At 41.1% G+C, this 25,480-nt stretch overlaps 1 protein-coding gene across 2 annotated transcripts in view; it reads right to left on the bottom strand.

The window, feature by feature from the left end:
- Positions 1-22,687: 22,687 nt before the first annotated feature.
- The window catches only part of mctp2a (multiple C2 domains, transmembrane 2a), a 55,442-nt gene continuing 52,649 nt past the window's right edge, over positions 22,688-25,480 (bottom strand). For both annotated transcript variants that reach the window (XM_036150079.1, XM_036150087.1), the window contains exon 23: positions 22,688-23,520. In XM_036150079.1, coding sequence (XP_036005972.1) covers positions 23,461-23,520 — 60 coding nt within the window. In that variant the 3' untranslated portion in view covers positions 22,688-23,460. The remainder of the gene's footprint in view (positions 23,521-25,480) is intronic.

Here is a 25,480-nt window from a genome sequence, read left to right on the forward strand (position 1 = left end):
AGAAGGAGAAATGAGAAGGTTGCGAGACACGCTCAAGTCTGCCCATCACATGCTTGGAGCCCACGGGTCAGTGGAAGGACAGAAGCAAGAGGAGCTTTCATTTCCTGTCAAAGAGGAGCCGGGAGAAGCTTTCCAAGGCATCAGTCGCGGGCTAATTAGGCCCCGGTGGGTGACAGTGCATCATCATAAATAAAACAAACACAGTTGTGGTGTTCCTGCCACTGGACTCTTTAAACCTTCATCACAGAATAAGCGGTTCCGATGAAACACCCAGCCTAATTACTCTGGTGCAGGGCTGTTATCTTTTCTGCCTCGCTGTAATTGATCCTTTTTTTTTTTCCTCCCCCCGAATGCATTTATGCTTTTAATCAGAAACAAGAGTGTATGCGATGCCTGGGAGCCCGAAGACCTTGCAGGAGCCGATAATTAGCCGCTGTGGTTAATGGGCCTGACTGTGCTTATGTTGTACATGGCTCGGCGGTGTCGTAACGTGACAGAGCTCGGAGGAGGCGGTGCTCGGGGGTGACATATTTGTGATTGGTCTCCTCACTTTGCCCTTGCCCTCCTCGCACCTTAGCTTTGCAGATAGCGCTGCAAACCTCCGGTGTGGAAAATTACATGTATAAAACTGCACTCTTTAATCAAATCTGAATCTCTGACTGATCCATGACCAATGTTGTTGTTCGGCTATCAAAAAAGGCAGCTAAATCACATTCATGTGAACAAGTCTCTGCTGCACTTTAATCCCTGTGGTGAGACATGTACCATAGGATGAATACATATAGCGTATGCAAAAATGGTCATATCCCTTGAAATTCTTCAAGTTTCTTGATGTTACAGCTACAAAATACAGCATATCTTTTTGCTGTATTTTAAGTGATGGACGAATACAAAGTTGCACCCAGCGAATGCAAAATACAATCTGAAATGTGTGGTGTGCTTTTGAATTTAGCTCTGTTAAGACAATAACCTGAATAAGCAATTATTTCTGCAAGTCTTTTGAGGTACAGGACTGTCTCTTGCAGCTTTGAAAGTCAGGAGGCTGAAAAGTTTAACCGTTCTTTCGAAACAGCTCCATCTCAGTCAGACTGACTGGACTTCATCTGTAAGCCGCTGTTTTCAAGTAGGTTCTGCCACAGTTCTTTCAAATACATTTAGGTCTAGACCTCCATAAGGCCTCTCATCAATATACGTTCACCTACGCTCTGGTTCTGGCTCTGTGTTTGGAAAAGCAATCTTAATCTGATCTTTTTGCCGATATGTGACCCATATCCATCTTTTTCATGGTAACCATGCAACAAATCTGATCTGTGGCACTTCCATATTATACTACTAATATGGAAGTGGCGCAAATACTAATTCGGACATGTTTTGGATGTTTTTCAAACTGTCCTCAGTCTGAACAGTCATGTCGCATTTTATTTGTCTTTTACTCTCCTGCCTCCAACTCCACATCCACACACATTAGTAGCAGCTGGCACTCCATAACAGATCATTGTTAATAGTTGTGCTGCTTTTTTCTTACCTTATTTTGTCCTCCCAATGTGTGGTCTTAATATTATCGGCTCCCATTGCTCAACAGCTCTCTAATAATAACAAGGAAAGAAGCGGCCGGTCTCTGCGATTTTTACATTTTTAAATTATTATATTTTATTTTTTTTTACCAAACGCTATTGAACACTTCTAGAAACAATTCCATTTTCCAGTAATTCAATAAACAGCACGCTGCTGTGTGACGTCTCCTTCTTTTATCTGGGTATGCGGGTCGCTTTGCGGTCTTGAACCGTTCACACAGAAGTCTGATGGCGGTCGCATTTAATAATAGAATGAATGCCCACCTAAAAAAAATTCATAAATCTGATTTCAGCAAGAAATTGGAATTGAGCATCAACACCTGCAGTGTGAACATAGCCCAAGTTGAATGCCTCATTCAGAGCCCAAGTCTAAAAGTTTTTGCAGCTCAAACAGGTTTTCTTCCGGAACAATTTTGCATTCAGCTCATGTTTACCTCTAACCAAGTGTTACTGTTTCACCGTGCCGTGACTACGGTGAAGCACCCTCGGTGGACCCAGTTCGGTTTACCCAGTCAGGCGACTCCCACTTACTTTTTACCTTGAATGTAGGACGCATAAAACAGACAAGGATGCTTTTAGTTATATTTTATCTAAGTAAAGACAGAGAAATAGTTACAGTCACACCAGCGCTGATGGGCCCCTGATCGGCAGGAGGCCTCGAGTGCTCATTACACAAACATTATAAAGGGATCTCGGGACACACCCATACAAGGGCGGTACACATCCAAACTGTGACATCAGCAGGGAAGCTGTGTCACCTCCAGGGTGGTATCTGATAGATATGTGCCAATCTTTTGGGTCAGTGCCATCTAAGTGTGCCATGCAGTTCTGGGATAAACAGCTCGTTCCACTTGACCTTGTTGATATCCTAACAGTCCCCCTGATGATGTGTCATTATGGCACATCACCAAAGATGATCAACCAGTGGAACGACAACTCTCAGTCTGTCCCTCTCCCAGAACAGTCGGTCATTCCGTCCAGTCCAAGCAATCCAATCACGTCAGCTTCCGGCTTCCAGAGTCCATCCATCTGTGATCTCCATGGCAGTCGATAGTGCGGTTCAGTCTCTGGGGTCACACAGTCTCTGCTGGTGTGACTGAAAAGCACTTTGTAAAAACAGTCCAGTTGTCCGTTAGCCCCCCCTGTTGGTGTGCCCCAAAGGCACATCACAACGAAAACAGTTCCAAGAAAAGGGCCGGACAAACCACAATGGAAACATCTTAGCATCAATCAGCATGAATACTTCATAATTCAGCCTTTTTTACTCAAGCCCACAGTCCAAGCATTTTATCTACAATTTAGGGTTCAACTATTCAAGCTAGGCCTGTTTTAGGTTCCTATGCGCACATTATTTTAAGTTTACTTTAGACTATATAAGCTAAAGATGTACCTTAATCAAGGCCAAATTCGTCTACTCTACCCCCACCCCGAAAAACCTCCTACTTGGTCCTCCACTCTCCATTCCTATGGACAAATATCCATCGCTTTCAACCTCACAAATCCAGGAGTACCAGTAGGGGGCATCATAGGGCAGGCTGAGTCTTCATCACAAAAAACCATCTCTAAGAAATGGCAAAAAAGTGATGGAGCCCCAGTCAAGGGCACTCCCACTCTGGGCCAATCTGAGCGAGAAGACACCCTGTATTGAATCTAGAAATTAGCCTTACCGAGTAACTTATGGATCTGTGATAGCCATCAGATCCTGGTTTTCTATATAACAAAGCAAAAAGATTGCAAGAACTGCAGGTCTTGGTGTGTGTGTCTGTAACAGAGAGTTTCCATTCTTAGTCATAAAGCCATAGCGATCAACATAATGCAACATCACAGTATAAACATCATAACACATAAAATCAAACATGGTGATGGAAGTCAGTGGAGAAGAGAAAGTAAAAAATCAGGTTTGTGATATAAAAAGAGTCTGTACGTCAATAACGCAAAGTTAAGGAAGCCTTCAGGCCATTCAGGCACAAGGCAGAAAATAATCTAATCGCGCTTAGGGTCTCTTCAGGCAACTCCTCCCGTTGAAGAATAAGGAATCAGAGTTCTCTGGCTTCTTCATCCCCAGTCCTCTTCTTGGTTCCTCCGCATGGACAAAAACGATTTAGTTGGATGGTAATGAGTGTCCTGTCCTTTTTCAGGCAATAAGCATTTTATCCCCAGGAAAATGCTCTGTTGAGATGGTTGGCAGACACCAGGCCTTGTTTACTGTTGGATAACAGAAACAAGGTGTAATTAGTGTTCTTATCAAGACTCCCAATCCTTTTTACATTTACCTTCTTCAAACACTTTCACATCCAGATATTTCCGTTCACAATTATTATGCTCTTAGCTTTACCTCCTTTACTGTAATCATTAGATCTTGCATTACTCTTATATAAAAGAAAAATCTGAAAGTTCAACGTTATCTACAGCAGCATTTCTCTATAATTCTTTCCCATGTGTGTCTCACCTTACAATTGTCCAACAGTTGAAAAGATCTCTGCAATAGAAATTTATCATCATATGTTTCATGGCTACTGTGACACGGTTCATCTCAATTTATCTAGCACACAAGGAATTGTATTAAAACCTTTCAGAAACTTCTTACTGAACCAGCTCTAAAATACTTCACATTTTTCTAACAAGACCAACAGAAAAACCCTTAAGTTTGTAAAAGAAAGCTCTACTATATATATTTGCAGAATAATGTTGTGATATTAATAAGAAGCAGCCCTATGTACTTCTTGTCTTATTTTGAAAAGCTCAGCTAAGAGAAAGGAAGTGTGTGCATGCCCCTCGCCCACACGGAGTTGTGATTGGTTGCTATTCAGGAAGTGGGTGTAGCCCAGGGCGGAGACAGGAAGTAGTTCTGTGAATCACTTTCAGCTTGACGTGCATCAAACCAAAAGACTTGTAGTTAAATGCGCCCTCCACCTGAAGCGAAGAGCAATTCTAACCCCATTAATTCTTGATTTTTTAATCCCTTCTGCTTGTTTTAACAGACCGCTTTTGTAAGCGTCCCTAGTTTTATCTTATGTCCCCCTGTTTGAATCTTGTTTGAAACAAACCTTTAAACTGTAGTATGCTGTGAGCAGTAACTCATTGTTGCTTATTAAACACATCGCCCCCTGAACATGTAAGAAGCTCCATGCTGCTTCTAAATAGATTTTTTATGGGACTTTAAACCCTTTTCAGTCCTCCAACATTAGTTTAATTGATAATACATCCAAGCATAACTATATCCCCAAGTAAATCAACCCTTTAACAAGTATCTAGTTCTTGTTCTCATGTGTTTAGTTTATCCTTGAAAAACTTTAAGCAGACATTACTCCGAGTGATTTTCTTACATTATCATACATTTATTATTATTACCTTTGTGATCTTATATCACCCAGTGATCTATAAATCCTTATTTTATGTTTGTATCGTCTTGTCCCAGCAGATTAAAAATTCCCATTCTAGAATTTGCTTGTTTGTTTCATCAATCACTGTCTGTTGTGATCATTGAAGAAATTGTGCAGTTCCTTTAAAACCTCTTAAATATTGACCACCCATTGGTAAATGATCAGCTTTAAGTTTTGCCCTTCTTCTAATTCTTTGTTTAGCCTTAGTATCTGCACCTTAAATTGACGAATAGTGGAATTCTTTGTATAAACACTTCTCTGTGTCCGTATTTGTTTTGGCCTCTATAATTTTGTTTTTTCTTTGCCTTTTAAGTGTGAACCTGGTCAGGATAGAGAAAGTCATCTCCGATGCTCCTTTTGGCAACCCCAGCAAACCCAAACATAAAATTGTTCACAGTCAGTGTTAGGTTACAGGTAATCCCTGTGGGAACACGACGTCGTCTCCTCTGTTCAACCTGGTTCCAAGCGCCTGGGACATCGAAACACTCCTCCACCTGCGACAAATTTTTTACATTTTCAAACCACAGCAGCAATTCCCGGGTGTCCACACCCCCTGACTGTGAAATGTCCCCTTGTCGTAAGCCCAGGCCTTCAGTTTCTCTCCTGTTAAGTGTCCCCCTTTAGAGCCCATTTACCCCAAAGAGTCCAAGAGTGTGTTCTAGGTGCGTTTCCTGAACGCCAACCTCTCCATGTCATGTTCATGAAACCTTGTAGTTGAATTCCATCACCTGTGAAGCAAAGCAGTCATGCATAGTTCTTTTCAAGATTTTCTTTATCACAGCAGGAGTGTCACTGTCTGATGCCATTGCAGCTCTGATGTTCCTCAGAGCCAACCTTCATGCATTGATATCATGTTGAAGCTGTTATCCTTCCTCATCATCTTGTGTCCAGGAGTCACTTCTGCTGTCCTGACCAGATTCCAAATGTCCAACTAATCTAATTGACCTCATTACTTTTCTGCATGTACAAGAGGACGATCGTTAGATTATCCTGGTCTAAAAGACCACTAGGTTAATAGATGACTAAACTATATTTATGTGGGTTTATTTCTTCTGGATGTTTTAACATTTAGTTAAAGAACAATTATTGTGCTATTTTGTGTTCAAACAGATAGTTGTTAAGTCTCCTTACACCTTTTAGGTAACTGCGTACAATTCCAAACTATTTACACTGGTGCTTTAATCCCTAATTTACCCAAGTTATTTATTAGAATAAGGCATTATTCTAAACCTGCAGTTATTCTGCTTATATTGAAAAATTAGCTTGCTCACTCGTTCGTTCAGTCGGTTATGCTATTAACTGTTGCTGTAATGCCTACTTTAACTTTTTCGCCCACTAGTTTTGTCATGATCATAATTATCGCCCATTGATGTAATAGCATACATTGTTCTTATCCACTTTCCTTGTACGTTTAAACGGCCCCTCTATGTAATCCCCAATATAAGTTGTCAAACCTTTTAGGTTTAGCATAATTACTTAAGCTGCTCTATGCTCTCATCCCGTAACTTAATATTTTGGTGCAAAATGGATGTCTTTTAGCGGTTCCCCCTATTTCTTCTCATGCATGATGTATTTTATGAAGCTTATTGTATCTTAAAGGTGCCTCTTTGAATCTACTTCAAAACCCCCTGTGGGGTTAATAAAATTCCAAAACATATTTATATGTATTTTAAATGATTTAATAAAAACTTTGTTAGAAAAGTAAAAGAAAATCCTTCTTATCAGCGGCCCAAAATCTCTACCAGCTTTGTTTCCAGACCAGTACCACTTGTCCGAATGCGTTTGACCCTCTTATCGCTCGCTAATAACAGCTCTGACTTAAAACAATTAACATCCTAGGGGTTTAATTATAATCCTGATTGCTTTGAATCTGAAAGTTTTCTTCTAAGCGCATCCGCCAATGTGTATGTTTCTAATGTGTGTTTCGTGTTTTAATTATGTGCAGGAAAATCTGATGTGAAATGCAGAAGGGGTGTCTGCCAACTCATCTTTGTTTCGTGTTGCGGTCCATTGAAGGTTATCCGATGCCTCTGTCTTTGCCCCCGCAATTAGTTGTCCATTTTCAGTCCTCATGTCTCAGTTCAACAGCACAACATCGTTCCAGGACGAGCATTGTCCATGAATATTCTTTCTCCAATCGTTGTGTCTGAAACCACAAGGAATTCTGCCAGCATTTTGCCAATATGGATTTTGTCCAAAATCAAATTTTCCAATACAAGAATTGTCTATCTTCATCCGTAGTGTAGTGTAAATAAGTTGAAAAGAAAAAATCAAAACAAAAATTACAAGAAAACTGTCTCAAAACAAAATCAACCACATCGTTCCCTCTAAAACAAAATTATTCTTGAAGTTTTTCACCTTTACCCCAGATCTTGATCCCTTAAAAATTTATCCAAGCAAAATATTTTACAGACAGTTCAACCTCTTTGTATAAGTTCATTAATAAAAAACATTTCTCTTAACCTTGTAGCATCACATTCCCCATTAAACCTCTATGCAGCTTCTGCAAAAATTACTGATTTTTTGTCCAAAATTTGATTAAAAACTGGATTTAGGCAGGAGTCAAGTACATCACCTTTTTCTCCTTGTCCCAAGGATCAGCCCCCATGGCACTGCGGCACTGTTTCTGTATTCTCTCGCATCTGAGAATGTCTAAAATGAGACTAAATCTCTATGTTAGCACATCCCTATCATATTGACCAGGTTTTTTGCAAAGAAAAAGAAGCAGAAAGATAGAGCTGTTAATAGCAGAAAGCAACAAACAATTTTAAGACACCACCTTTCCTGCCGGAAGGTCTCCTCAGTCAAAACTAAGTATAATTTAGTGTCCAAATCTGATTATAACTCCTTACCGCACTGTCTCCTCAGAGCCCCCCGTTGGCAGAAAGGTGGCGTCTCCTTTATTCTGAAAGCAATAACTCAGAGAAAAACAAGAGTGTTAATAGCATGTAGTTAAAACCCTGGTCCCCTTAGTGTCACTTTAACGTGATGTTGTTCTGCTGATCCTGGGAAATTAGATCTATTCCTCACCTTTCCTTTGAACTCTGTTCAGAACCCCTCCAACAGAAAGAAAACAAAAAAACAAAAGAAATTAACAAACAAAAACAAACAAAATTGTCTTCCAAGGAGCACAATTATGTCTATTCCAATATGACATAGGTTTTTGACGTATTACAAACTTTTTGATATCCTTCTGGTCCTTTGACCACGTGTATTTGCTATTAGTAATACTTTTATTCATATATAACTTTTCAATCTAAATTGGTCAAGGGTGAAACTTTAAAGCAACCATTTTCTCTTTCAGGCTTTCGAGCTTCTAGTGATTTTCTATACATGATAAGAGTTTTCCCCGTAATTCAGCACATTGAGAAGGCTACCCAAAAACAAAGATTAGAAGTAGAATCTAACTCTTCACAAGCTGGCTTTATTTCATTCTTTCCCTCTGACATAGTTTTCGTGCCCCCAGGCCAGAACACACAGACCCAGCCTTGCCATAACATTCAGATGTTTACATCATGGTCAGATTTGTTTATCATATCTTTTGTCCTGCTTCAGGTTAAACTGACCCTCTGAGGCTTGCCTCAGCTCAGCATAACTAATAACATCAGATGCTTTTGTAACTGATGACATGCTTAATGTGGCCTTGTGATATCTTGACACTTCTCTAAATTTCTCATTAGCTGCATTCAAATCCCCAGTAAAAAGAAAATAAAATAAATTAATACAGAACCCTTAGAAAAGCAACCATATTTAGTCCCATACAGTTTGTTTAAAGCACAGTTTGTCTCATCTATTTAAATCAAAAATCATGTATATCTTAGTGCTCTTAAATTCTTCTTTTTAGGTAGCTGTAAAATCCTTTTCTCCCAAACATTCTCCCATATGCTCCCCATATGCTGTTTGTCATTTTATTAATGTTCTAAAATTACAATATAAAAGCTTTTACTCTGTTATTATTTCAGCTGTCATGAATTCATTGACAAACACAAGCCAAGCACAATCTAATAGCATAACTGAATACAGCCCTAACGCCTCTGGTTGCTGTACTGCATATTTAAGCTCCAAACAACAAAAACTTTTATCCCCAGTCCCAAGTATTTCTTACAGCCCTGGGATATTTTCTGTTTAAGACACGTCAGCATATCTCAGTGTAACAATTTAATTTGCCCAGATATTTAATGTTAAAAAAAAACAAACTTTGTTATTTAAATCTCTCTTACTTTTACCTTTTTGTTAACCTAGTCCATGCTCAAAATGTCATTTGAATTACGGAGCTGCAGTTCTCCCAAAACAAATGATCATCTTGAAACCATGAACAATAATTTTTAACCGAATTAATTAATTCACACAGAAGAACGTTTAGTTACAAACGACACATACATACGTACAGTTACATACAGTTACATACATACAGATACATAGAAACTGACGACATTCAGACAAACAAACACACGCAGGCCTTTACTTCTGACAGGGAGGAAGGGCTGGTCAGATCCTAACGACGGTTAGGGCAGCTTCTTTCAAAATGCCCTGGGTAACCACACGTCCAGCACAAGGGCACATCATAACCTTTGGTTGGTCCCTTTCTATGATTTCTGTACTGCTGTGTATCTCTGCTGGGAATTTGTCCCCATGGAGGACTCTGATACATCTGAAATGGTACTTCTGGAGGGAGGGATCCCACAAACTGGTCTGAACCAAACACAGGTGTCGGGGCCATAACCATCTGAGCTTTTGCAACATTCTTCTTCTTCCTCCTCCTTTTACTTTGATTGTCTCTCAGCTGTTGTAGCTGTTCAGCTACGAGTTGTTGTTTTAAGTTCTGTATATCACTGCTAAGTTGCTTCATGTTTTTATCATCTATATCCAGCTGATGAACCAAAGCTGCCATCCATTGATCTAAAGGCATATCATAACTCGCAACCATTCTATACATGTTCTGCTTAACATCCTGTACCTGGCCCTTTAACATTGCTTGTTTAAAGAGTTGCTGCAGCGTGACTGATAACGGGCAAAAGCCTGTGTGATTTTCCCAAACTTTCAACATTCTGTTCACATATGCTGAAGCCGACTCCCCTGCACAACGTGTAGTGTCATTTAAAAGGGCAGAATCCGTACTTACCGGATAAAACGCCCTCAGTGTGCTCCAAAGTTGCTGTGCCACCGGGGCCAAAGGAGCAGCTGTTCCTAGTACGTCAGTTCCAGCAGAGACTTCAACCGCATGTACCTCTTGTGGTTCCAGGTATGCTGATAAGCCAGTCCTCACATCACCAATAGCCAATACATACCCGCTTAAAGTCTCCACGAATGCTTTGATCCAAAGGTGCGCCCCTTTTCTGGGATCGGGGAACATGTGCCTCAGATAAACGTTGTCAGCACATAAAAGAGGGCTGTAAACAGCTGCATTCACCTGTCCTGTAGCACTGCGAGTCTGAAACAATGGCAGTTGCACACTTTGTTTTGTTCCAGGTAAAGAAAGATCAGTTTCGCTAGAATGCAGGTTACATCTTGGTCTTACGTCACAGCTTATCTGTCCCCCACATAACACCATACCAGGCACCTGCACCGAAGGGTCTGATGAAGTCACCACACTCCTGGCCTTGGATAACAGTTCTCCCTTATCACCATGCAGATTGTTTTGCATAGTTGTGTACTTACCTTCTTGTTTGAAAGAAGATGATTCCCTTACCCCCTGCAGATTTTCACTCTCTTGTTGTTTGTCGAGGCCTGAGAAGCACATGCTGAAATACAGTTCAGTTAGTTTTATCAAGCCTGCTATTTTGATTTCCTCTTTTTGGTATTTTTCTCTAGCAAACTCACCTGCATCACCCGTTTCTACTTGTGCTAGGGCTAATCTATTTTTTAACATCTGTAAATAGTAAGTGCACATTTTGGCCTCTGGTGGTGACCCTTCTGTATCACCAAAAACCCCGTCTCTCCTCATTTTTTCACACCACTCCTCAAATTGTTTTAAATGGTTTTCAGCATCTTTGTGTGGGAAGTTTGCCATTATGCTCCTTTTTCCTGTCTCCAGCAGTGTTCCTAAAGAACCCCCCTGGAGCTCATTTTCTGCCTGATTCTCAGCCATTCCAGCATTCACACGTCTTGGCCAACCTGCTGGGACAGCGTCCTGACCCCGGTCCAATGAGAGCTTATTTTTTATCTCTCAGACACCAAAACTTATTATGTTCCTATATGCCTTATTATTGTGTTTTTACACGGCAGTTTCAATGAGCCAGTGTACTCAGGATGAGAAGGCCCTTACCCTTCACTTCACTTCCACGGCTCAATGACAATAACGTGTCTCACACACACACACACACACACATACACACTCACACTCTCTCTGGCCAATCTTTAGTTAACTCTGTAGGTACCTCCGGTCTCAATCTCATACGCGCTCGTTTTTCGAAAAAGGCTGCTTTTATATTACCGCAAAAACGAAGATTTTTATATTCGTCCTCGCGGAAAATAAGGGAGCTCTAAACCCACAATTTCTAGGCTACACGATGTTTTAGAAGCCACGCGTGTTCTCAGTCTCATACGCGCTCGTTTTTCGAAAAAGGCTGCTTTTATATTACCGCAAAGACGAAGATTTTTATGTTCGTCCTCGCGGAAAATAAGGGAGCTCTAAACCCACATTTTCTAGGCTACACGATGTTTAAGAAGCCACGCGTACAGGCGTGTCTGTCAGAATGGCCGCTTTTATGCTACGCACAGAGGAACACGTATTTTCCTCTGTGCCTAACAAGGGGACCTTTTAAACCCTAAATTCTCAAGGTGCACAGTATTTTCGGAACCCTGGCCAAGGATTCCCGGACTCTCACCTCTGTGACCGCACGCAAATCCCAAATTCTCATCGACACGTTTGCAAACAATTATCCTCAAACCTTTCTCTGCCTTTAGAAATACAAAAAGTCGGCCCTCCAGGAAGAAAAAGACACTAGGAGATGAATGAAATCTCCTTACCTTTTTTGCGGCCGCAAGCTGTGTGTTTTTCTTCCGGAATGACGTCCTGGCCGGAAAACGGAAGGTGGTATGCCGCCTTTTGGGTCCGGGCGGAAACACCATTTTGTTACTGTTTCACCGTGCCGTGACTACGGTGAAGCACCCTCGGTGGACCCAGTTCGGTTTACCCAGTCAGGCGACTCCCACTTACTTTTTACCTTGAATGTAGGACGCATAAAACAGACAAGGATGCTTTTAGTTATATTTTATCTAAGTAAAGACAGAGAAATAGTTACAGTCACACCAGCGCTGATGGGCCCCTGATCGGCAGGAGGCCTCGAGTGCTCATTACACAAACATTATAAAGGGATCTCGGGACACACCCATACAAGGGCGGTACACATCCAAACTGTGACATCAGCAGGGAAGCTGTGTCACCTCCAGGGTGGTATCTGATAGATATGTGCCAATCTTTTGGGTCAGTGCCATCTAAGTGTGCCATGCAGTTCTGGGATAAACAGCTCGTTCCACTTGACCTTGTTGATATCCTAACACAAGTAAACATGAGTATGGTTGTGGCAGCATTTAGCCATACTCATTACCTATACTGTTCCTATTACCCATACTGCTATTGCGCAGTATAGGTTTTCCTTCATACATGCTTTAAACTTAGCCAAAAAAGTTATGCTTTGGTGTCATTCGACCTGAGCATGCTTTTCCACGTTGCTACAATGCCTTTGGGAAATGCGAACTGGACTTGTGTCTTTATCTTAACAACTAAACTCTTCTTCCACACAGGCCAGTTTTGTTGAGTGCACAACTAATAGGTGTCATGTCAACAGTTGTGGGTCTCTGCAATTCCTCCAGAGTTACTATAAACCTCTTCCCTGTTTCCATATTACCGATTGAACAGAGATCAGAAAGATTTTCTAACCAAAGCTTGCTGTATTATTTTTTTTCCCCAAAACTTTCTCCCTGACCTGGCTCCTGTCATTCTTGGTCTTCATGATCCTGTTCAATATCTAATGTTCTCTAACAAACCTCTGAGGCCTTCAGAGAGCAACCATATCCACCCTGAGATTTGATGACAAACACATGGACTCAATGCAATTATTGGGTTCAAGGTGTTTTGAAAGAGGCTGAACATGTATCCTTGCCACTCTTTTCAGAATTTTATTTGTAAAAAAAAAAAAAAAAAAAAAAGCTAAAACTTTGGTTCATTTTCTTTCTACTTCACATGTATGTGCTACTTTGTGCTGGTCTATCACATGAAATCACAATAAAATACGTTGGGGTTTGTGGTTGTAACATGAGAAAATGTTAAAAAGTTGAAGGGAAGCGAATAATCCTGCAAAAGGCAACGCACATCTTTAAAATTCCCATAGAAAAGTAATGGCCACTAGCTGTTCTCATGTCCTGCTGCACATCGTGCAGGATTTCACTTTGTAATTCAGCCAGTGGACCCATCCCTGGGACCGAATATCCATATTCATCCGCCTATAGAATGTGTCAAATAGAGGTGTCCTAATTGTGTCCTTGATGAAAGCCTCTAAAAATTGAACACTTTAACATTCCGCATTTGTGTGCCGACACAGACAAAATATGTTTTCCTTTTCTGTTTTTTTTTCTACCAAGACAGGAGGAAAAAAAAAAAAAAAAAAAAAGAAAACGCAGGTCTGTTCGCATCTCTAATGATACCTGATTCCCCAGGGGCTGGTGGCAGGACTAGCCGTGGCTTTAGTAGATTCATCAAACAAAATATGGCGCTCTTTCCTCAGGAGGCTCAGAGTCACATTGCATTATATCACTGTTAATTAGAATGATATATGCAGGTCGCTTATTCTTTGTATTGCTTCCTGACGGATGTGCTTGTGCTAACTATAGAGCACTGATTTAACACCAAATGTTAGAAAGCTTAAGAGTTTATTTCCTCTCATTTTTTTTCAAAGCAGCTGCAGGTCCCCCCCCCCCCCCCCCCACACGCCCCACACCCCCTCCCCTTTCACAGTTCTGTTTTTCAGAATAACAAAGTAAGACTGTAACTGCTCCAAAGAGCAAACAATAAAAACCGGGCTTTTAATAGCCTGGCTGTTCCTATTGTTCCTTGAAAGCACGATCCTGGGAGTATAGCAGTCTTGACTGACTGGCTGCGGAACGTCGCGTGGCTTTGTTAAAGCCAGCGTGGGTACCAAATAACCTCTGATCGGCGAACAGCGTCTGTCAGGCCTGCACCTGTAACACGGAGACCCGGCGTCACCTTTGGACGGCTGCACGCAGACACACTTTGCATCTCGTCCGCCCTCGCCGGCCCAAGCAATGCTCTGGAGACTGGACCCGATCCCAACCGTTGTCTCCGTTTTAATGCACACTGAATAATATTAAAGCAGAACCGGTTGAATTTATTAAAGCGGCTTTCTCCTTGGAGAGGCGCTATTAAAAAGGCCAATGATTTAATTTCAACTTTTAAAGGCCATCCGCTGGTCTTAATAGTATGAAGAATTATGGCTTTGGGTACGTTTTTAGCACCATTGTGCGAAGTGGGCAGCAGAATGAATTATTGGTAAACTGGAGCCCCTGAAAACAGCTGCTCTTAGTGACCGTTTTTCTCTCAGTTGTTATCTTTGTCATATTCCCACACCTACTCTCACGGAGAACATCATGCCTGGTTATGAAGATTTATATCCGCTATTAGGAGGATGGACAAATGATCCTTGTGTAGATGTGCTCATGTGGAGCAAAACAATAACTGGCTGCATAAACAGTTTATTTCTGTTTATGTTGTGTATACAAATCCGTGCGTAACAAATCCTGCTCTGTACTGGACTTTGGGTTCTGTCTGGGGCCAAGCCGTGACCTTAAAGGGATAGTTCATATTTCTTTCAAGTATCTGGGAAGATTGTTTTTGCTTGATTTTAGCAATTTAAAACAGTTCTAACTGAATGTGTTCATATGCATGGGATATAAACAATACCCTAATGTTGGGTGTTAAAACATAAATACCAAGGATCAATGCTTGCATTGCAAACAGCTATTTTTGCTCTTCCTCAAACTGAGTTAAATTCCTCTAGAGCTGCAAAACCTACACAACACTTCGTAAGATTTTATATGAATATCTTCTGTATAGAATTTGTCTGTTTAATGGTTTAATTCATTCAGCCTAAGATTTTTAGGCTGAATAACAGAAGAAAAAAAACAAACTTTAAGAAGTACAAAATAAAAACACTGTATTGAATTAAAATTTCAATTTTCATGTAAAATTCATATGGGAAAAAAAATCTGTTAGTAGGAGGAACTTTGCCTCCAGCCTTCTTTGCAGAATTGCTTTAATCTTTTCACATAGGAGGGTGTTTGAACAAGAACGGCCTGTTGGAGGTCGACTTAGCCCACTCCAGAATCTTCATAAATATATAGGGCGAGTTTGGTGTGGATTCTTTTTTTCCGTTTAATAAACGAAATCGTGATCTGACAACTATTTTTTTTTTTTTGTATTCTCTCAATTTATCTGTGGCTGATATTAAAATGTGTTTCGCAATCGGTCACAGTTAGGTGTGACAAAAAAAACAAATCCATTTGGGGGGGGGGAAAATACTTTTTTTTACAGCACTGCAATCCTTATTTGAAGAATGTCACTCTGCAGTAGGAATTTGATACAGATATTGGATTAAATCATATAGAGAGAGAAAGAAAATGCTAAAAATGGGTCTTTAATTACCTTTATTTTAAACTTCTGCTCTACATCACTTTTGGCCAGATGTATATGAAGAGCCACGGTGGAGGACCTGAAAAGCACAGAACGTCAGAACCGCCTGCTTCAGACACCTGGTCTGCACTTTTTGCCGCAGTCCTGTTAAGTGTGCCGCGGTTTTCTCAGCCAAATACCCTCCGTGTTAGTTATGAAGTCATGTTGGTGGAGGCTGTCAGCTGTTTCGCTCTTCCTCTTCAGTCGCAACTCATCAGTCTGCTTTAGGTTCTTCAGAGCTGGGGTAAACTTCAGGTTTTTTTTTTTTTGCAATGGGGTCTCATCAAGAATGGTTATTTTGCTTCTCCACATCTTTTTTAGAAGCCATCCCTACGGGCTCACCATCAGATAATGAGACGAAATGAGACAGCTGGGATCTTACGCCAGTGTAACTTGGCGCATTTAAGATGGATCTTGAGAAAACGGTGTCAAAGTTAACAGCAGTCTCTTGTAAACATAGAGTTGTGTCCCACAGATGTGAACGTTTTCAGTTTGAGTTGTTTTCTGGTTGCTAAAATTAGCTAAAACGTTGACACCCAACAAACCTCATTCTTAGGATTTCCTCACTTTCCTACAAACTCACTCTGAAATACCATCTGTCTACAAAGGGGAACTGTTACGGATAACTTTGAAATATCCGAAATATCCCTTTCATTTAGGCCAGTTGGGAGTTTTGATCCCCTTGACCCACTTCTCAGGTGGTACAAGGAGACCAGTAACACGTGCGTGAGGGCTTTAACACTTGTAAGTCAGCTATGAGAGCTGCTTTTGTTACTTTGTCCTACTGTGTGCATTATGCCTCCCAGAGAAGAGGTCAGAGAACCTTAACAGCAATGCTCATGTAGCAATTACTAAGGAGGTGCTGAGAACAGTAGCTTATTTAAATGAGGAAGTTTTTTTTTTTTTTTTCCCTCTTCCTTTTACTTTGCATCTCCTTGTAAAGCCAAGCAGAGCTGCGACAAAGAGAAAGAGCACAGCATTCTCTCTCCCTCTCTCTCTCTCTCTCTCTCTCGTTCCGCGCTTGGTAGTTTGACGCCCGCTCCGGGGCTCAACATCAGAAGAGCGGCTGCTGAAAAAACAGGTTGTATGGGTCCTTGCACACAGCCTGCCTGTGGTGCTGCCTGAAGGACTGCCATGGAAACAAGGAGTGTGACAGGCTCCGGGGGGATCCGCCACAGCTGCAGGCACTTCCTTTCTGACAGCATGATGAAGACATCACTACCACACCGTGCACAACAACAACAACAACTGGGGGAGAAAAAAATAAAATAAAAAAAAATACGATCAAACAATGTTAACTGCTGCGTGGCTGAAATGTTCAGTAGCGGACTTGTAAAACATCCAGGGATTTCCCCCCCCACACACCACATTTGGGGACCATATTGCACGGTGACTTCCTCTGGTGAGATTTCTAAGTAACTGTCCCAGGAGAACACGCACTGATAAATAATTCCTTAAATATGATTTCGCCACTCCGAACAGGGGCCTGTACTGTATGCGTTCGGCGTGCGGCGAACGTATGTGCGAAGGTATAGCAGAAGTGTGGCACCGGCACGTAAAAAAAGTCAAATCAAAAGCTGTCGGAACCCCTGTCCGAGCCTTGTCTATATTCAATTGAATATGAATGATACGGGGAACAGCCACGGACGTAACCTCAGTGTCACGCATTGAGAAGTGTGACAGCTCGGAGGGAGGTAAATGTAGTCCCATAGGAACTCCTGTGTCATTCACGGAACTTGCTTCAATCATATCTCTCTGCATGTATACCAATGGCATTTCATAATAAAACTCTGATGATTAATAAAAAATATGTCAAATACCTTAAAGAGCTAAGTAGTAGGAGCAGCATTACAAAAAGTGGCATTTAAAACATCCAGGATATTTTTATTCAGAATTTGTGATGTATGATTTTTTTTATTTTTTAGCTTATAGCAATTCAAATCTCACCTTGTCAACCATGAACCATACGTTTGAAAAAGAAGTTTTTGAAAAATTAACAGTAGGGTACCAAGGCTCTTGACCAGCTTTAGTTTCCATATCAGTGCCTTAGTAGATGGATTCTGATCACAGAATTAGCTTTTTGCTGGTAAAGCTATTGCATCTGTTTCAACTCAAAAGCGTCGTTTGGGGAAGTTAGCGGCGCAAAGTTTGCGCGCATGCGGCCCATTTACAGAGGCCTCCTTCTCCAACGCAGTCATCCCAACTTCGTTTCCTGCCAGCTTACTTTTAAAAAAAAGGGCACTAGTGCCATACAAATTAGGGGAAAAAAGTATCAATGTTTGGGGTTTGTAGTCCAGCATGGTTTTTACTTTGTCACTGTCAACAGTTGCAAACAACAAACTTTCATACCCTCAGAATAACCAGAGACTGTCTAGCATATATCATCCCAAATTGTTTATCGACATAAATTCCACGTTTATTACACATTCAAATTACTGTGTAACCATCTTGGTCACAAGCACCATCTACAATCATTGTGACAGACGATTTTTTTTTTTTAAATGTTTCAGATCACTGAACAAATTAATATTAGACAAGGGCAACTAGAGCAAATAATAAATGCTGTTTTTTAAATGATGATTTAAATCAGCGGTTTTCCATTTCGGTCCTCGGGACACGCTGTCCTGCATATTTTAGGTGTTTCCCTGCCTCCACACAGCTTTGTGGAATAAAATGGTGATGAAGAGGCCTCTGCAGCTCTTGATGGCTGCTCAGGAAGTAATGCAATCATTTGATTCAGGTGTGCTGGAGCTAGACACGCATCTAAAACATGCAGGACAGTGGATCCAGAGGACCGGAATTGAAAACCACTGATTTTAAATGATGACGCACACACAGCTTTTGCTACAGGAGTCCAGAAAAGAGCCAGAAACATTGCCACCCACCCGGGCAATTCACAGTTTTTCCCCACTTCCATCAGGTAAACGGAACATTAAATCAAAATCTAATTGACCAAAAAAAAAATTGCCTATTCCTCTAAACTGTGAAGGCAATCGCCCCCTGTCGACAATCAAATAATCCAAAAGTCCAGTTCATACTCTAACATGTTTACACACATGCTGCTGGTTCCACAGGTTCTTGATTCGATCAAATTTCATTAACACCATCTCTCTCATGCTAACGCCTGTTTGCACACTTTCAGATTCTCAGAGGCTTTGTCGGTGCAGCTAACTTTATTAAACATTATGTCTTAATTTATGTCTATGTATTATGTGTGAATTCGGAGCCGGTTGTCTCACCAAAATTTCATGATGGAAACATAATGGCAACACTCTTAATTTAATTTATAAAGGGGCAGTGGTGGCTGGTGAAAAAAAACTTTTTGTAGGGTGCACTAAAGGTCTGGGTTTACTACACAACAATAATCTCTACTTCAACATGTTCTTTCCCCTCCTCTATGTCATGCCAGCTCATTGTTCAACAACCTTCCGATTGAATCCGGTCATTTCACAAACCGTCTCTTTTCCGAGGAGAGCATAGCCAGTGCAACCAGCTGCTCATGGCTCATGGGGTTTCTGAGAAACCTTTTTGCTCTTTTCAAGGTTGAGTTTCTGAAAATTCCTCTTCTAGATTGTTCTCCGTGAACAACTGGAATAGGTCCACAGCCCCACAACAGGCTCTGAACTCTTCTTTGCTGTACATGAGACCAAGTTCTGTCTTCCGATTCAGCACTGGGCAGACCTCCAAGGTGCTGTGCAGTACATTTTCAGAATATGACCTGAAAGATTTTTTTTGGATGTTAGGCTGGAACATCTCTGCAGCAAGTCAATAAAATATTCAAAATGGTATTTCAACACCCATTTCTCCTCGAACAAATATTACAACCTGCCGTGAAACCAGGAGAGATTTCTACAACATAAACTCATAACTCAACATAAATTCTGCGACACTTTGATGATCCTCTGAACTGAGTACCCGACGCCTCTTTGCTGGCAATGACTCACTGCTTTGCTCCTCCGAGGAATGGAGAGACTTTCTGTGAAGGATAAAGAGAAGTCACATTAAAAATCAGAAAGTGGACAGAGATAATGATGAAAAAAAACCTGCTGGATGTTCCCTTTGATGTGGACTGAGTCTATGGCTGCATCTGAAAACATCTTTTGGCTAAGAACTCTTCAGCCAAATCGGAAGTGTGTCAGGAGTCAACACAAGTGTTGTCCGAATAATGCAGTCAGTAAGGAAGGAGGTAGGAAGAGGAGCCCGTTTGCTTCCTCTCATAGTTGCTTTAGCGTAGGAACCTTGCAACGTCCCGTACCAGCGCTAAGGAGCTATAAGAAATCCCATAATCCTTTACATGACGTGACGTATAAGCCCAGCCCCCCTCAGAAGAGAAGAGAGGGAGCACTTTGTAGTTCATTTTTGGAAGGCTTTAGGCCCGGATTTGACTAGAATCATCAATGTGCGTTTCTGTCACGCAATTACGTACCTCATCATTGAAATTGAGCATGCACTAGAAGATAACCCAAAATGGTATGGGAATGCTGAAAAATCTAAAGTCAGACACATTTTATGAGTGAAAGGTTGTGATGATTACCTTTTATTTCAGAATTTATGTTTACTGCGGCTATACTTCCTGCAATTTCGATAGGGTCTGTTGAGGGGAAAAGACCTATCCAAACCAACATGGCTCTGCGTCAACATGTAATTGTCCCCTACACAAAATAACCGTCAGTGCCATGGTGGAAAAACATGTCGTCAGACATTTGCGGTAACTAGCATCAAGTGTTTTACATGACGGTGGAGGAACTTTGACCCACTTGTTGCAAGATCAGAGTGTTTTTGTACAATTGGATTCACTTCCAGACATTGACGAGGCCACTTCCTTTATGTTTTTGTTTTTTTAGCCATTTAGATGTGCTCTGATGTGCTCTGGATCATGGCTCTGTCGCCCTTTGCACATTGAGAAATGTCAATGAATTTGTTTCTCATGTGTTCTTTAATTTGTTCATACTGGGGCATGTGTTGCTTTTTAAGATCTTCTAGCCAACTTCATGTTTTTAGATATATGTAATTTAAGTGGTTTGTTGATTCTACAGGTCAGGTAGTCAAATGTTTACCATAAAAGTGGTTAATTACAGGTATTTGTTATTTAACAAAAGAGGCAGTTTTATTCTCACACAGGTCTAGGATGGTTTAGATCATTTTATCCCCTAATACATTAATAAATCCCTTAATAATCAATAGATTGACTTAATTTTGCATTTATTTCATGCATCTTTGTCTGATGTATACAAATGATCACCTAGATAAATTATTTTTGGTGGCTTATGTTTGAAGATTAATATCCCAATGACAGAATAAGTTACAATGACAGGAAAAAAATTAGAATTAAGGGGAAAAAGGCAAAAAAAAAAAACACATAATGGAAGTGCTGAGAATGCAGTGAGATCAACTAAATTAGCATGTGTGCAAAGATTTTAACAGCACTGCCTCATGTAAACAAGCTAGTAAATTTAGAAAATAATAGATATTCCTTCCCTTGCAGCAGATACACATCCTGTTGAGACACACTTTCAGTCAGCACATATGCAGTCCTGGCACATATCAACATTGCTTGGAAAGAACAGCAGTTTCAGCACTCCACTTCTTTAAGATCTGATTTCCACTTCATCAATATTTTTACTTTAATCACAAAACAGAACTCAGACAATATGTCAGCCTTATTCTGATGGATGTTTGTTTGAGGCTCATTACACAAAAGCAAAGGCAGACAAAATCTTTACGGACTCAAATACGGTTTAAATAATAGTAATCAGCCTTTGCAACTTAGCTCAGACTGTATATGTTGAAGTGTACTTGTCGCTATCCAAATAAAGCAATTACCTTTTTTTTTCTCCCCCCTTCTTATTTTCAGGGGTCTTGTTAGAATTGGAGAGGTTGATGATGTAGTTGTTTGTTGATATGTCAATTAAAAGTACCCGGGGAGTCCTGCTTAATTGGTTTTACCTCTTGGGGACACTTCATTGCGTCCTGTGAGTGCTTGTACTATTGTACCCACTCCCTCCTTCCTTTCAGCACAGCCAAAACCACCCCCCACACCCCCCTTAGCCCCAAAGGAGCCAAGAATGTTGTAGGTTTCCAGCCAGTGTGTGCGTGTACGTTGGGGAGGGTGGTGGTGGTGGGGGGGATTTAGCTCCTCAGAAGCTCAGGGTCACCTCCACACCCTCTCACTTTGAAACGGACCCCTGGTGGCAGCTCCTGGGAGATCCCAGTGATGTCTCTATCAGCTTGTCAAAAGATATAGCCCGGGGCTCCACCAGGTCCCCCTGAGCCAATCAAACCCCTCACAAAGCACAGATGGATGCTCTTTCACCAGCATGCTGCTCCCGAGGAGGGGTCACCCGTCCACGCTGCTCAATCGCCCAATCAGAACTCCCATTGCAGGGGCCCGTTCCTCAGCTCAACTTCAATTATGACAATGTACACTTTGAGTGCATTTGTTTTTTCCAGATTAAACAGGCTGCGGCCGTTGAAATACGAGAACAAGGAAAATTTCTAACCGTTCTCCATAAACATAAAAAGGTCAAGCTGTGGCCGAATATTTTTAAATTTATGCTAAACGTCGCAAGTAAACACTGACAGACTAACAGGCTGCGTCCGTCACATTCTGGAAAACCAATGCGGGAAGACTGATGGAAAAAAACCGAGCAAATCTGTGTGTATGTGTAACCATTAGACCAGGCCAGGTGATTTTAGTGGAAATATAAAGCACTAAGTGCTGAGGATGGAGAGAGAGAGACAGCGAGAGAGAGAGAGAGAGAGAGTACTCTCTGTGAGATGAGCTCTTTCTCTCTCATCTGGACCCTGTTATTGTGAGAAGGCAACTAAGCGATGCATTAGGAAGCACACTGGAGCCACACGGCTTTGATGTGAGCTCGGTAACCAAGGCACAGCGGTGGTCGGCGTGTGAGCTCAGTTTCAATGGCTGTGTTGTGTAATCAGATGTGTTTACCGTGTATTCACGTAAAGAAGTGGAGTAATCCATCCTCGCTGGGATGGAGTGATTGGGAGGGAGAAAAGAAAAAATAGAGAAAAACACAAACTCAACTTGATCAAGATTCTTTATTCAAACTCTCCATCTGACTATGTAAACACGATACTTTCACAGAAATCCAACATAAAACGTCAGTAACTCAAGTGCAGGTAACTGGAATTAATACACATTCAGAACATAAATACATGTTAGTTTTTAAGATAGGTAGAAAACGTGGCACCGTTAAATTATACACAGAGGGACCATACCACAGATTGTATAGTAAAATTCAGTATTCTTTTCTGTAATAATAAAAAAGGTTTTCTGTCATCATATAAGATAGCATTTCATTACATTAACTTGTGAAGAATAAAAACATTACAGTTGCTTGTAAAGGTTGTATTGTCTTTTACCTTGAGGCAAATTTCTAACCAAAAATAATAAAAAAATAAAAAGCGAGTTCTTCGGTGAGCCAACCCCGATGCCTTGTATTCCTTTTCTAAATTATTTTCAAAGATGAAGCTTGAGCCTTGCAGAGCTCCCTTTTCTTTACCTCCGAGCGCGAGATTGACAGCACCATGTGCTGCCCTCCTAGCTGCTGCAGTTCACAGCCCCTGTCAGGGGGGTGGCAAACGCACAAGGCAGAGAGCGGCTGGCTGCCCCTCAGCAGCAGGGGGCAGAGTTGGGGTGGTGCGGCCGGGTATGCGGGGTCACGGGTTCAGCTGGCACTGGAGCATTTGTTGTCAGGTGGACTGCAACGTAACGCGCAAAAAAAAAAAGAAAAAAAAAAAGGGGGAAACAGAGAAAGGAAAACCAGCCTTTCATCCAGCATGTCCACTGCGCTTACTTCTTCTTGCGTGGCTGGCTCTGTCCAGTGGGCGCTCTCAACACACTATACTGCACCTGTAAAAACAAACAGGAGTTTGGTCAGAGGCAGGTAATCCGAGCTCAGTGGAGCGCACGGTAATGGCTCCCCTGAGGAGAGCTGGTGCAGAGCAAAGCGAGGTGGGCTCGCCTGTAATGAATCATTTTTTAAACACAGGAGCAGAGGGGATTAATCACAGGGAGGAAGGATTTGAGAAGTCAAGGGTTCTCTACTAGTGTACCCCCCCCCCCCCAACACCCCCCTTTATTCTGCTCCACAATCACAATATTAGAAACAGACATCAACTGTTGAGATGACCTGTCAGGCCAATGAGGGGAAGGGCACACTGCATAATCGCTCTTCGGATGTTACGTCTACGAAAAAAAACTTTGTTCACGTTTGCTGTTGTATCCGATGAAAAGTTGCCAGGAGTCTACATCAACATCCAACTTTCTTCAAGACTTGGTAAACCTCTGCAGTGTCTTTCTCAGGCTGAAACAAAGGGGCGTAGGTCATTTTGGGCCCCTGCTTGTAGTTTTCCCAGTACAACATGCTGACTTCTATAGGACCCACTGCATTAATTGGCAATTGCCAGAGGGATGGTTCGTACTTGCTTTGAAAATTCATTTTATAGAACCTGCCCACAGTCTATAGAGAAAGTGTGGCATGTGATTCAAATAAATAATCTTCAGAAAAAGATATCTAACTAATTTTAAATATATGTGAGATTTGAACTTTGCTACACCCATCGATCTCTATAATAGGTGCTGACCCTTTGCCATTTTGTTGTTTTAGTTGTTTTGTTACTGCTGTTAGATTGTTCAAGTCGACCTTATAATAACTGTAGCATTTTACAATGAACTAGCATGGTCGCCGCATGTCCATACACAGACAGGTGTATGTATATGTACTATTTGTGTGCATTAATATGTCTGCATATAAATATTAATTTGTGTTTTTCATTTTATCTATAGAGCTTCTTTCTTAAATTTGTTCTATGTTTCTTAACTGGTTGTTACAAGAGCTGATGTAACGGATGAATTTCATTCTGAGAATAATAAAGTCTCATCTTATCTAGTACCTAACTTTTTTTGGTTTGGAGAAAGAGATGATGCGACTGGGACGTTTTGTACAGGCCATGCTATAATTTGTAGTTGCCTTGGGGATGACTTAAGTGATTTTATGCCATCTACTCGATTTCTCCTTTAAGGAAGTGTAATTATGGGACTTTTTGGATGAGTTGTTGCTGCATTCTTAGGGTAATCACTTGTTCCACACAGGGCCATGTAGTTTTTGATTTGTGTCTGTCCTTTAATCATAAAACACTAATTTAAAAACTGCATTTTGTTTAGTTGAGTCTTTCACTGATATTTACATTTGTTTGATCTGAAAGACTTAAGGGTGACAAATCTGCATAAAAATAAGAAATAAGGAACTTAAAAAAAATACTCTATGGTTAGGTAGATGGGCATGAAATGGGGGTTAAAACTTTTTTTAATATAGTTTTGTTGCTTGGAACCTGGTTCTGTTACCGTATTTTCTGGACCATAAGGCGCACGGTGAATTAACGTGTCTATGTGTGTCTTTGTCCACATATAAAGGCACACTGGATTATAAGGCGCACATGTCAGTGGAGTCCCTGCAGCGCCATGATCATTGTCCTTCTGCACAATACTAGTATGTTTAAGCCTAATGCCATGAACTGATGCTTGGACATATTCCTTCAGGAGCTCATTGCTAAGGAGCAGAACTCATGGTTCCTCAAGTCATGTCTGGAAAAGCACAAAAATACTAGACCATTACACCACCACCACGTTTTATTGTTGGTATGGCGTTTTCCTGAAATCTTGTTTTAGTTGTACAACAGATGTGACGACATGACATGTACACCTTCCAAAAACAGTCCACTTTGGGGTTTCTTTTCTTTCTTTTTTTTGTCCAAACAATATTTACCCAAAATTATCCAGATCCTTTCCTGGATATAAGAGAAAGCGTCTG

The sequence above is a fragment of the Fundulus heteroclitus genome, chromosome 2, assembly GCF_011125445.2.
Source record: "Fundulus heteroclitus isolate FHET01 chromosome 2, MU-UCD_Fhet_4.1, whole genome shotgun sequence".
Lineage (NCBI taxonomy): Eukaryota > Metazoa > Chordata > Actinopteri > Cyprinodontiformes > Fundulidae > Fundulus > Fundulus heteroclitus.